This window comes from Passer domesticus, chromosome Z (genome assembly GCF_036417665.1).
Source record: "Passer domesticus isolate bPasDom1 chromosome Z, bPasDom1.hap1, whole genome shotgun sequence".
NCBI classification, from domain to species: Eukaryota; Metazoa; Chordata; class Aves; order Passeriformes; family Passeridae; genus Passer; species Passer domesticus.
The window spans coordinates 68,970,440-68,983,494 of record NC_087512.1 but is presented as its reverse complement, the minus strand read 5'-3'; the positions used below and the strand labels follow the sequence as shown (position 1 = coordinate 68,983,494).

General features: G+C 51.6%; 1 protein-coding gene across 2 annotated transcripts; it reads right to left on the bottom strand.

Moving 5' to 3' along the window:
• Window positions 1-347: 347 nt before the first annotated feature.
• LOC135289991 (serine/threonine-protein kinase PAK 3-like) lies at window positions 348-11,515 on the bottom strand. Of its 2 annotated transcripts, XM_064403885.1 has the most exons (12): window positions 11,390-11,515; window positions 10,566-10,707; window positions 7,511-8,404; window positions 6,089-6,198; window positions 5,683-5,800; window positions 4,749-4,848; window positions 4,129-4,325; window positions 3,664-3,798; window positions 1,991-2,135; window positions 1,829-1,877; window positions 1,598-1,738; window positions 348-746 (listed from the first exon to the last, which is right to left on the bottom strand). In XM_064403885.1, the coding sequence occupies exons 4-9, from the start codon at window positions 6,130-6,132 to the stop codon at window positions 2,091-2,093; spliced, it is 639 nt and encodes a 212-aa protein (XP_064259955.1). In that variant the 5' UTR covers window positions 6,133-6,198; window positions 7,511-8,404; window positions 10,566-10,707; window positions 11,390-11,515; the 3' UTR covers window positions 348-746; window positions 1,598-1,738; window positions 1,829-1,877; window positions 1,991-2,090. The 2 variants fall into 2 exon arrangements, with proteins under 2 accessions (XP_064259955.1, XP_064259954.1); XM_064403884.1 differs by having other exon boundaries at window positions 1,829-2,135.
• Between the last annotated feature and the right edge of the window lie 1,540 nt (window positions 11,516-13,055).

The following is a 13,055-nucleotide window of genomic DNA, read 5'->3' as shown; positions in this document are numbered from 1 at the left end:
CCGACAACCCCAAGCGTGGTGTCACACCCCAGTCCTTTTCTGTTGACAGAGAGCAGGAGCAGTGGGTGCTTTGCCTGGCTGGCCAGGGTCCTGCCCGCCGCTTTCCTCTCTGCTCTCCTCTACTGCCAGCAGACATGCCCACCTTCTTGGTTCCACTTGCCGAGCCTTGTACCTATTAGCCACAGCCACCTGGGAGGAGGGAGCAGTCACAGAGGAGACGTGCCGGCTACACCGAGCAGGAAACAAAAGCTTCTATGTGCACAGCTGAAAGCCCGTATCTGCACAGGATGCTTAGGCTGCCCTGCTCTTCACTGGGTTTTGGCTGGAAATGCACTTTTTGGCTGGAATTGCACTTTCTTCCTCATCCACAAGTCCAGGGCTGGGCAAAAACTGGCCAATGGGCAGCATTCCAAAGGCAGTGGAGGTGGGAGCTGATAAAGGAAGGAGAGCGTTCCCAATTCCAAACCACAGCAGAAGGCCCTTAGGAGGGACTTTCCATCTTTAAGAAGGAATGGCCAACTCAGAAGGGAATGTAGAGCCTTATTCCCTGGCTGACGAGGAAGGGAATCTTGCAGCAGGCTTGAGGGCGTATAGGACTTTTATTGTGAGTGCAGCTCCAAGCTGCCATTGCGGAGTGTAATCCTGAAGTGATCCTGGTCATGTCTTCTGCTTCCTGCATTACTTCACTGCACATTTCCTTTGTTTACATTTGAAAAGCCCTTCGAGATGGCGGGGGCCCATGGAATCTGTGGATGGAAGAATAGAAGTACAAAGAGTGAAAGATACAACAGCAGCATTAAACCAGCCGCACAGCCCATCAATTTCTCGGAAGTATTTTGTCTCCAATGACTGGCCACAAGTCTGGAGTCTAAAGGGAATCTAGGAAGCCAAGTGTTCTCATCACTTTGGCCAGACTAGCACACACACCTTCAATGGGGTCACTGGCTGGGTTACAGCCTTCTGCTGCATGTGAAACAATCCCTGCTCTTGTCTTTACTGCACAGGGAAGCTCAGGCAAAACCCACCCACTCCCAGCTGCCCTCAAAGGCAAAAGGAACACCCAAGTGCTCCCTGGCTGCATTCAAGGTCCGCAATAGATTCTCTAGGGAATCCAAAATGTCTCTCCCAATACCAAAGGGACGTGGAACATGTGCTCCAGTTCATGCTGAGGCACACCCACCATACACAGCTCGATCACACAAAGAATGCACAGGATGTACTCAGCAGCTTCAGGCACCTCCTCAGCTGCCTGACAGCCAGCCCGCTGCCACAGCTCTAGCCTGGCTCTGCAGGGGGCTTCCTATGGGACCTCCCTCCTTCTGAGACAAAGCTCTGGCTTTCCCATTCTCTTTGCGTCAGCAACGCCATTCCCACCTTCCCCAAACCTGCACTCCGGTAGCCTCACACCTGACCGCTCCTTTCCCTCCTGGCACAAAGCTCTCTCCAGCACTGTTTACCACGGGCCGGCTAAGAGCCAATGCCGCCCAGACAGACAGTGTTCCGAGAAACAGTGCCCATAAGGAGCGCACAGCAGTCCAAAGCAACGCAGAAACTCTCTTTTCAAAGCCTTTGCCTTTTGGCTGGCTCTGCTTCGTACCTCTTCTCATTCAGCTTGCATGGTGGCAACTTCCTGCTTCGTCTCAAGCAGCCTTTCCTCCTGCTTCTTCTCTACCTCATCCAGGAAGTTTGCCCCTTGTGCCAGCAGCTGCTGTGCCTCCAAACGCTGCCCTTCCAGCTCCTGGTGAGGGGAGGAAGACACTTCCAATGAAATCCCAGCCAAGTTCCCCAACTAATCAGTGGAAACTTCATGCCTCGCAGCACCTCCCACCTGAAAAGTGCACATCAGTAGTGACTCTGTGGCCTCCAGCAATGCTGTCCTAAGCAGAAATGCAGAAGGAGGATCAGCAGGTGGGAGAAAAGGGGATGCCACCTTCCTTTCCTGCTCTGATGGCTGCCTGTTGCCTGGCCCCTCTCTCCTCAGGATTTCTACCTGCTCTCAGAGGCTCTGTTCTCCAAGTGCTCAGGTGGTCCTTCTCATCTCTTTTGCTTCCTGCATTACCTGGCTGCAAGGAGGACAGCAATCAAGGCTGTCAGAAGAGGCTTAAGAGAGGCTCCGCTGATTGCAGAAATGGATGCTGCCCAAGGGGAAAAAGAAACAAAACAAATCTAATTAAAAGAGACAAAGGAAAAAGGAAGCGTTATTTTCCAAACTGAGTTCCTAACAGGGTCAAGTTGGATTCCTCTAGTGCCCAGAAATAAACAGACATTGGACTCAAGAGCACCAGCAGCACATCTGCCTTCATGTGCAGCATGCTGCCATCACAGGCAAACACAGCCCAGAACTGCACTAGTCCATTCCTTATGGTGCTGTCACATGCTGCGATTTTTGTCCTGGTACCACTGTGCGATTGCTTCTCGCTGTCCTAAGGATTTGTTCCTTTCAGGAAAGTCAACTTACAGACTTATTCAAGCACCTCTTTTCTACAGACATGGGCTATGTGAGTGAACAAGAGAGAAGTGGGGCATAAGGCATTCCTCAAGAGACTCCCAAGAGCTCTGAAAAATATTGATCCCAAGTTGTTCTCAGGAGCGCTGGAGATGCAGGTTTTCAGCAGCAAGCCAGGAGCAAGGACACAAGCAGCAGGGTGCAGATGTGCTCAGCTCTGGCTTGCAGGAAGAGCAGTGTCTGCCTCAGCACACCCCACCTCCTCCTGTGCTGGCTGGCATCTTCCTTCACAGCAGGCAGAGCCAAGGAAGTGGCGCGGTCAGCAGCTCCTTGCCTGCCACCAAACCTGGCAGCAAAGCCACAGCCATTCTCAGCTACTTGACGGGGCCAGGCAGCACATGGGGCTGGCAAAAATCCTGCACAGCTGTGCCCGTTTGGCTGGCAGAAACCTCTAAGAGTGGGCCAGGAGGGACAAGCCGGTGCCCTCGGATGCTCACACTGAGCTCCTCAACAGCCCCCGTCTTCCCTCAGACCAATCTAAAACCGCTTGGCTGGGACTGCTTTCAATGTGTTCATCAAGGCCCTGTCCCTGGCATTGCAATATTTCAGTGCCTTTGCTACCAGGAAAACCTGAATACACCACCCAAGAGCAAAAGAGGGCCACAGAAATGAGCAGGTGAGAGCTCTCCTCTGAGGAACGGCTCAGAGAATTGTGCTTGTTTAGCCTGGACAAGAGCAAGCTGCAAGGAGACTTCTCCGTAGTTGTAGGGGCTTCTAAGAAAGATGGGGACATATCCTTTAGCAGGGCTGATTGCAAGAGGACAAGGGGGGAACAGTTTTCAGCTTAAAGACACTCAATTCAGACTGGCTCTAAGGAAGAAACTGTTTACTAGGAGCGTGCTGCAACACTGGCACAGGCTGCCCAGAGAGCTGGCAGGAGCCCCAAGCCCGGCAACATTCAGGGTCTGCTTGCATGGGACGCTGAGCAACCCGATCTACTTGAAGTTGTCTTTGTCGCTGGCCGGGGTTTTGCACTAGGTGATCTTCACTGGGCCCTTCTAACCTCAAGCAGTCTTGGATCCAGGTTGGGTTTCATTAGGAAAGCACCCAGAGCAGAGATTACTCTGTGGGAGGCCCATCTGATTCCCTGGAGTTTGGCTGAGGAGCAAAGCCTGGCAGGGAACAGCTGTTTGGCCCGCAGCCGCTATGCCTTGTACCTGCAGAAGTTCCTTGGCAGAGCCTCGCCTGTCCACATCCATCTGCAGGCAGCAGCCCAGAAATTCACACAAGCCAGGGGGTAGCCTGAGCTTGTGCAGGTCTGGTACCCCTTGCTTGCCTATCAGGAAGTTGGCCTGAAGCAAAAGGAAACATGAGACTCTACGTGATTCTTCCATATCCTTCAGTGCTCACCTAGACCCCATCTTTTAAGCTGCAGTCTGCAGTAGCAATTTCTTGCCTAGCAGATGCTTAGAGAGGAGCCTTCTGTCCCAAAGGAAAAAAGGCCCCAGTGCAGCCCCAGCTATTCCAAGTTGCACCAGGTCTTGCCTTGACAGCTGATGTGAGCCCCAGGGACCTTTCTAGAAGTGGGTCTTGCTGGAAGCACTTCAAGCTCTGGGAATGGCATTTTGTCTGATGGACACGGAGGAGAAGGACACGGCTATCTGAGCGTATTTGCACCTTACCCTGTCACTGGTTTCCCGAACATAAGGAGGCTCTCCTGTGGCCATTTCTATTCCCACGATGCCAAGGGACCAGGTGTCCACTTTGGGGCCGTAAGGCTCTCTTCTCACAACCTCGGGTGCCATCCAGCAAGTGGTCCCGACCATCGACCTCCGTTTCCTCTGCTCAGGGCTGAGCAGAGCACAGAGGCCAAAATCAGCTGAGGAGAGAAACAAACACTGCTTCAAGTAGGAAACCAAGGAAAAGGGTTCCTCACTCTCAGCCCCAGAATGCAGTGCTGAATGGAGCTGGAAAAGCAGCTGGGCTCTCCTGCTCAGGGCTGCAGCCAAGGACATGGGCAATTGTCCACTTAACAAGCCGCCCAGGATTCCCACCCTGACTTTTCCTCATTCCCCTGAACGTTTACACTGTAACTCACTCCCTTTGCAAGGAACACCCACAAACCAAAGTTACCCTGGATACCTTGTTGCTCTCTACACCACTCAGCACCTTACAGCTGTGCCCTGGGCTGGCAGAGTGCTCCCTGCCCTCTCCCCAGCGCCACTGCTGGGCACCGGGCAGCCTCTCCAAAGCAGCCCCACACCGCCTCCCCGCAGCACTGCGCCTGACCAGGAATACCCACCCAACTTGACGGAGCCATCCCGGCCCAGAAGGATGTTGTCACTTTTGATATCTCTATGGATCACCTGGTTGGCATGAAGGAAAGCCAGGCCTTGCAGGCACTGCCAGGGGAAAAAGAAACAGGAGGCCAAAAGTTAGCCAGGTCTGATTTCATCACACCCAAAAAGATGGCTGCTGCTGAAGATGCACAGATCTCCAAGGAGCAGTGAGCGCTGCCCGGAGAAAGAGCTTGCTGCTGCAACACTGGGAGAGCAGGATCTTTCCAAGGGAAGGCACGTTAGCTTTTGAGGGGGAAACGTCAGTCCTTGTTGCTCCACACTGTCCCCTGCAAAGGCAGTCAGAATGAGCGCTGCTGCAGCGGATGCGCTCTCCCCGTCCGGACGACAAACAATGGTTTGCCAAAAGAGGAAAACGTCCCCGCCTTGGATACCAAGGGCATCACAGTCGGGCGGGAGAATGGAGGACAAGGCTTATACGGCTGCCTTGACAGCAGACTTGGAAGTAGCTCCTTTGTCACTTTTCAGCAGCAAGCACCATGCTGGGTGCCATGCCATCCTTTGGAGTGGAGACCCGTGACACATGAGTCGCTCTTTGGCTTTGCCTCTGGTTGAAAACTGGCACAGCAGCAACTTTGCCCTTACAGGCAAAGAAGGCAATGCAGAAAGGCTCTGGGCTAAGGCTTGGAGAGGCAAAGTGCAGAAGAGAAAAGAAAAAGAAAACAGGCACAGAGAGTTCAACACCGGTAGATAAGAGTAAAGAACAGACTACAGTAGGGGCAGGGACGCTAGCAGGCAGCTCAGTCCACATGTTCTTTCTTCTCTGAAGCATAAGGGCAACACAGAAAGGAAGCTCTGAACATGGAATCCCTCGCTTAGCGGCGCTTTCGAAGGATGAGCCTTGTGCAAGCCATCCCTAGCACGAGCAGGACCCCTTACCTCCCGACACACTGTTGCTATGTGTCCTACAGCCATCCTTCTCACGCTGACCACATCACCTAAGGAGCCTCCATCCATATACTCCAAGACCAGCAGGACAGCCTCATTGACAAGGTAGCTGCAAGATGAAAGCCACAGCATGGAGCTGAATGTGCACAGCTAAATTGCTGTACGGAAGAAAAGACTACAGCTGAGTTTTGTTTCCAGGTTTCTGAGATCAGACTTCAAGCTCTTTATGCCAGCAACCCCTCATGGCAACAAAATGCATTCTCCTCCCATGCCTGGTGAAGGGGTGGATTGATGTTCATCGAAAGATTCTTTTTCTGCCAGTGGCTAAAGAGCTTTTAAATCCTGGCCTTGCAAGTATGGAAACAAACATTCCCAGAAAATTACCAGAACTACTTACCTTTCTAGGTAGGTGACAATATTGGCATTCTTATTTTCACTCATGACCAGGATTTCTTTCAGTATGTCCTCGCAGCCCTGGTGCTGGAGATTAAGTTGCTTTACAGCCACCTACGATGACATTGAAAACTCTTAGGGACAGAAATGACCAGAGCCTCTTTCTCCATGCACTCATGGGTCTGGATGCCTCGTCACCTTGGTAAAAGGGGACTCTAAACCAGCAACCACAAAGCGCTAACAGAACTCTCTGCACCCGCAGACTTCTCAAATAAGCTTTGTTTAGCACTACTACGATCATTTACACATGTTTAACAAGCCAAAAATAATTTTGCTCCTGTGAAGACAAATTGAAACCACTGGAAATATGTTAGCATTTCTAGGGGCTTTGGCCAGCGTTTCCCGGACGGCTGCCATTTCGATTGTGTGTCCAAGTAAACACACACATACATGACAGGGAAGATGCTGTCCAAAAAAGAACTCCAAAGCGACTCAAAGTAAAGTTACAATCCTAGCACATCCTAACTTCTTCAGTTTGGCTTTTGCAACTCTGAAGAACAATCTTGAACACGCTTTAGACTTGAAATTTTTGAATGGGTTTAAAAATGACAAAGCCTTTCTGTGGTACACTACGGATGCGCCCCAGGTTAGAAACACAGGGCTTAGGGCTTTCGGATGCCTCCTAGACCTCCCTCCAAGTGCACTTCCTGAGCGCAGCACTGCAGGTGGATAAGGAACTACCTTATCTAACTCCTTACTATTTCGGAAGATGGAATGTATTTGCTGAGAGCCAAAAAGGAGAATTCAGGACCCTGAACTTTTAGCCCCAAAGAGCAGCAGGACTCCCCAAGACACCACCATGTCTGCTCAGTACAGATAGCATCTCTCTAGTGGAATGTCACCAACATGTGAACTTCTTCTCATTCATCTGTGCGTGTGTGTGTATGTTTTGGGGCTGGGGGGTGGGTGGGTGGGTGGGTTGTGTGTGTGTGTGTGTGTGTGTGAGCAAGGTTCCCTAAGGCTGAAAGGCAAAACTGTGCTCCAGACAAGATCTCTCTTTCTTTAGGTCTTGCATTGTATTTTGCATCAGAACCACATGATGGAAAACAAAATATCTGTGTCTGAACCTGAGCTTAAGAGGAACCGGTGTGGAATGACAGCTCTTGCCATCAGCTGCTCTATGCATATTTATCTGGCAAATGGAAGCTAGCATGTCCTTCTCTGAAAGACACCGCTGCCATCGTCGCATTCATTCATTCAGGTAGGAAGGACAAAGTTTGTCCAAAATGCACTTTGCAGCCTGCCTCTAGACAGACGGCTTCTGTGGGACAGCCTTTGCAGCAAAGACAGGCAGCCCAAAGCTCTGGCCCCAGATCACGTCACAGGGAATAGCATCAAGAGCTGCAAAATCTGCATGGGCACTTACCGCTTGTCCTGTGGCAGCGTTGAAGGCCTTATAAACAATTCCAAAACCCCTAGAATGAGAGCAGTGCAAAAACAGAGAAGTTGTTCAGTGCTGAGAAGCAAAAGGCAGCGCAGGCAGGAGCTCTCTGCTGCCTGCAGTCTCTCTAAAACACTGGGCTTTGTCTACTCTTCAGCCAATGGCACAACAGCCCAGCAGCCCTCAGCCATGCAGAATGTCCAAGCGAAAAGCTGGCTCACACAGGAAGAAAAAGGGCTGCTAGAAATCTCCAATGTACATGCTAGATTATGCATGTGGGGGAGTTTGCTTTGCCTTGTCCTTCTTGTGTCTGTGCCTGTGGCGTGCCTTTGCAGGCAATGAAACACACAGTCCTGCTGGGCCTTCTCACCGCTCTCTTTTGATCCTACCTGCCCAACTCAGCCAACGCCACACGGTCTTTCTTATTTTCCTGACCACTGAATACTGTTTCTAGTAAAGTACTACTAAGAAATGCTACTGAGAGCTGTTATCAGGTGATAAGCTGCTCTCTCAGGCTTTCCTACCTTCAGGAGTGTGGCCATACATACAAAAGCATGTCTCCTGGGAAAAGAGGCAAACTGGTGCCCCATTTTTGAGGGACAAGAGGACTTCCAGGTCCTGCTCCTTGAGGCAGCCAAGACATTGTCAGCATCCAGTTTTCTTTGATGATGCCTGGTACTGCCTCAGCACTGAGACAGGGACAATCTGGAGCCAGGCTCTGAAGATGCTTGCAGCTTGCCTGACTTCCCACGTGCTATTGCACCACCAAAATTCCTGGCCCGTGGTTCTGTAGAAGTAAGCGTGGCTGCACTCACCCACTGCCAATACGTTTCCATCCAGTGTACTTCTTTTCAGGATCTCCCACACTCACCACACGCCCTGAAAGAAACAAAATGCAAGAAGCACACTTGAAAACAGAGATGCTGACTTCCAGGAGATCTGAAACCCAGCTCCACTCTCTGGGGCTCTGAGCACTTTATGGTCACTCGCTTAACAATAACATCAACAAGAACAACAAGAAGAGCAGCCCCAGCAAGACAGGCAGCTCTGCAGCACAGCTGGCCTGCACAGAGTCTGATTCTCCCACACTGCTTTGAAGGATTGTCTTGAGGGGAAACTAAGCCCACGGAAAAACCATCCGAGCAGACAGAGAACAGAAGAGAACAGGCACCAAGGCAAGTGGTTGTCACCTACAAACAACAAGGAGGGCTGAAGAATTGGGAGCCTTCACTTTCTTGGCAAGAAAGACTCTCTTGTGAGATTGAACCAAAGGTTTCATACTTCCAAAGATTCCATGCACTCTGGAATCTGGGATGAATTCTTATCAACATCTGCTTTTTTGCAGAGCAGAAAGGATATTGCAAATGAATTCCAGGAGAGGAGGGGATTTTCTCTTCCTCTCAGCAGCTTGCCTAAAGAATGCTTTGACATTTTTAGAGAACAGCAGCTCATGCTACATCCAAGAACAATGGCTGTAAGAATTAGAACCCTTTTCATTCAGGAGCAGGCTCAGTTCTGAAGACCACTTTGCCTGTCCCACATTTAGTGAAGAACGACAAGTGCTGGTCTTCAGTGTGGGCTGCAGCAGTTACTGGCACTGGACTTGGCCCCTTGAACAGCACCCACGTGCCCCATCTTCCCAAAGGGCACAGCCCAGACGGGAAACAAGGACAGTGCCGCTGCTCAGGCGCTGCCGTGACACAGACACGTGCACAAATGAGATGCCGATCCTCTCACCAGTCCAGGTGGCAGCTGCAACCTCACAGCTGAGGAAGGCTCCAGCCCCTGCAGTCACAGCAGCCATCAGTGGCAGGGCAGCTATGACAAAAAGCTTGGCAAAGCCCATCAATGGCCACTGACAAGCACTATGGGGGAGCCAGAGGCAGACCCAGTTCCGTTCTGAGTTGACCCTACTCAAGACAGAACATGATTGTTTTTGTGCTCAGAACCATGGAGGAGTCGATCAATCCACCTTTTGTCCCAGCAGCTGATGGCAGACACTGAGTAAACTGGGCTCGGTTCTCTACCTGACGGGTATTCTCTGACAGCACTGCACTGGCAGCTATTACTAGCTGTAAGAAGCAACTCAGTTGTACTGCAGAGTCACTAAGGCCTTGGTGTGCTTTCCTAGAGTGCAGGAATCTGTGCAGGGATGAAGGTCAATGCTCCGTATTCCAAGAATATTTCCCAGCTGAGCATTAGCAGTGACAAAGTGCCTGGCAGCGGAGGAACATGCAGCAGAGGGGCTGCCGGCTTCCTCCTGAGAATTGCCAGCAGGGCACTTTTATCTGACCATGCCACATAGATGTGTCTTTTTGATGCATCTTCCTAAGCATACCACTAAAATTCCCAACAGGGATTGTAAAAATCTTGTGCTGGATTTCTTCTTGTGGGGACATTGAAAGCAATTCTTCATCTCTGACAGCTTGGGATTGTTCCAAGAATGTAACTTTTTAATTTATGGGGCAAACTGAAGAGACCTCTTCCAATCTCCTTTGTGCTGTCACCTGATGTTCTCTTCAAGGAGGTCAGGCTAGTGGAGAAATCTTATCAAACCCAAACTGTGGAAGGAATAGTAGAAGTACTAACACTCATAAAAAAGCCCACTAGCATTCAACTAGCCCCACAGCCCATCAATTTCTCGGAAGTATTTTGTCTCCAATGCCTGGCCACAAGTCTGGAGTCTAAAGGGAATCTAGGAAGCCAAGTGTTCTCATCACTTTGGGCAGACTAGCACACACACCTTCAACGGGGTCACTGGCTAGGTGGCAGCCTTCTGCTGCTGGGGACACAATCCCTGCTCTTGTCTTTACTGCACAGGGAAGCTCAGGCAAAACCCACCCACTCTCAGCTGCCCTCAAAGGCAAAAGGAACTCCCCAAGTGCTCCCTGGCTGCCTCCAAGCACAACACTGGCTTCTCTAGGGAATCCAAAATGTCTGTCCAAACACCAAAGGGAGGAGGAACATGTGCTCCAGCTCATGCTGAGGTACACACACAGTAACACACTGCTCAATTGCACAAGAAATCCACGGGACGTACTCAGCAGCTTCAGGAGCTGCTTCTCTCTCTCCTGGCTTGAGCCGCGTGAACTGCTCATGCTCCGGTTTCCAGGCTGCAGACAGGAGGCCTCTTGGCAGGATGCTGCTGCTGCGGCACCTTTGATGGGTGATCCTGCGTCCATCTGGGACAAGAAATTTGTTTGTGTCAGAAAGGTGCCTGGCAGGGATGCCCCAGATACAGCATTTCAAAGGCAAGCCCATAGCAACAACACTGGTGTTAGGCTGCAAGCTGAGCTGTCAACTCTTCCTCCTTCAATCAAACCCAAACAAGCAGTCAGAGACTACAGCTTGTCACAGGCAGCCGTAGTAGAGACCGTGAAAGGGAAAGGCCAAGGTTACACTTCACCCTCTTCTGAGGACTGCATTCAGCATGGACAGGGACAACTTGTTCAGAATCTGTGTGGCTCACCATGCTCACCTGAACAAACGCCGCAAAAAACAAAGGGAGCACTAAGAGGCCAGCAGAAATACATTCAGAGGATTGCTGGCCCACCAAGCAAAGCACTAGCCCTGCTACCCAGGGCAGCAGCTGACATTCAGGGGCCCAAGAATTGTTCTACCATCACACCCAGTGTTTTCTCTCTTCCCGTCTCAAAAGCACTTCTATTCAGCCACTTCTTGCTGTTTCTGTACCCAGCTCTAACCCTTCCATTATAGCTCTTCTTCCTGCTGCTCAGAGCTAGAGCCTGCCAGGCTCTGTGCTTCCAGTGCCTGCAGTAGTCCTTGCCTCCCCTTTCCTGAGACCTCTCCGGTTCATGCCCCCATCAGTGCCCTTCCCTCTGCTACCTGCCTAGTCAGGCTCACCTGCCCATTCTCCCGCTCCTCAGTCAGCTCCTGCCTCAGCTGCTCCTTTTGGCTCAGCTCTCTCTGCAGCTGGCACACCCTGGCTAACAGAGCAGCCTTCTGACACTGCTCTTCCTGCAGGAGCTGCACACAAATGAAGAGAAGACAGCTTTATACTTCCCACACACCACTTGATTGATCAACCAAGACTGATGTGCTCCCGCTTTCCAAAAGCTTTTTGTCCTCATTCTCGTATCATATCTAAAGGGCCAGCTAAGAGACAATGCCTCCCAGACAGACAGTGTGCAGAGGAGCAGTGCCCATAAGGAGCCCAGAGGAGTCCAAAACAGCACACAAACTCTCTCTCCACACTCTGTGCCTCTTGACTGGCTCTGCTCGGTAGCTTTACTTGTTCAACTTGCATGATGCCAATTTTCTGCTTCATCTCAAGCAGCCTTTTCTCCTGCCCCCTGGGTACCTGTGCCAGGAAGTTAGCCCGTTCCTCCAGCTGCTCCCGAGCCTTCACATGTTGTTGGTCCACTTGTCTCTGCTGATGAGGAGAAGAGACACTTCCAGATGAAGTCCCAGCAATGCTCCCCAAAGAAAGAAATGGAAGCTTCATCCCTCCAATAAGCCCACCCACCACCTGAAAAGTGCACATTACTTGTGAGTTTGTGCCCGCCAGCAATGCTGTTCTAACCCAAAATGTAGAGGGAGTGTCAGCAGGTGGATGGATGGAGATGCCACCTTCCTTCCCTGCTCTGATGGCTGCCTGTTTTCTGGCCCCTCTCTCCTCAGCGTTTCTGCCTCTTCTCAGAGGCTCTGTTCTCAAATTCTCCCTGCCCTTTCATCAAGAAAGAGCTACAGAAGCACTGCAGGATGTGGACTAGGCCAGCGCCTCGATCAGCCAAGTCACAAGGCAGGCCACCAGCTGAAATACCAGCAACAGGGGGCCTCTTGCATCTGCTTCAGGCCCAAAGGGCAAACCTCTGTCCACCACGGGAGGACAGAAAGCAAGGAACCCAGCTGCTGGGACTGCACTTGGCAGCAAGGTCAGCAGCCACAGCAAGGCTGTGGGGAAGACCCTGCCCCTTCGCTGCCATGCTTTGGGGGGCAACCACCCAGCCTCCTGGGGAACTTGGCTGATGCCCATCCTGAACCTGTGGCTGCATATACCATCCCAGCACTGGCCTCTGGCTCTTCACAGGCCTTCAAGTCTGAGCCCTTGGAGCCCTCTGCTGCCTGGCTCAGCCACGTGTGGCCTACAGCAGATGCTTGTGGCCATGTCACATACTCAGGCTGCTCTTCTGCTAAGCCAGCCCAGCAAACCTGCTTGAAATCTTCAGGTGTCTATTGTTTCTTACCAGTTCTTGCACCAGCTTCCTTTTCTCCTCTTCCTGAGCAGATTGCCAGAGTCTCAGAGCCTTGCCGCACTGCTCTTCTGCCCAGCGGAGCTGCTCAGCCATGTCTTCACATTGCTGCTGGCTGAGAGCTCTTACAGCCAGCAGCTCACGACGAAGGCCCCTCACGTCCTCTGCAAACACGACACACGGCAGCAGTCAGACACTGCACAAGCAGAGGAAGCTGCTGACTTTAAGCCCTTTCTCTTTCGGGCAAGGAGGGACCTGCCCTCAGCTGCTTCTCTCCTCAGAAGCCCTGCGCACCCAGCTGGCTTTGCAGCAGCTGC

Bases quoted from the DNA above. Each gene is read 5' to 3' on its own strand.
- LOC135289991 (XM_064403884.1), bottom strand. From the start codon at position 6,132: ATGAGTGAAAATAAGAATGCCAATATTGTCACCTACCTAGAAAG. The intron at 5,801-6,088 runs GTAAGTAGTTCT...TTCATCTTGCAG, and splicing joins ATTGTCACCTACCTAGAAAG to CTACCTTGTCAATGAGGCTG. The intron at 2,136-3,663 runs GTACAAGGCATA...CCCCTTGGGCAG, and splicing joins CTGCCAAGGAACTTCTGCAG to CATCCATTTCTGCAATCAGC.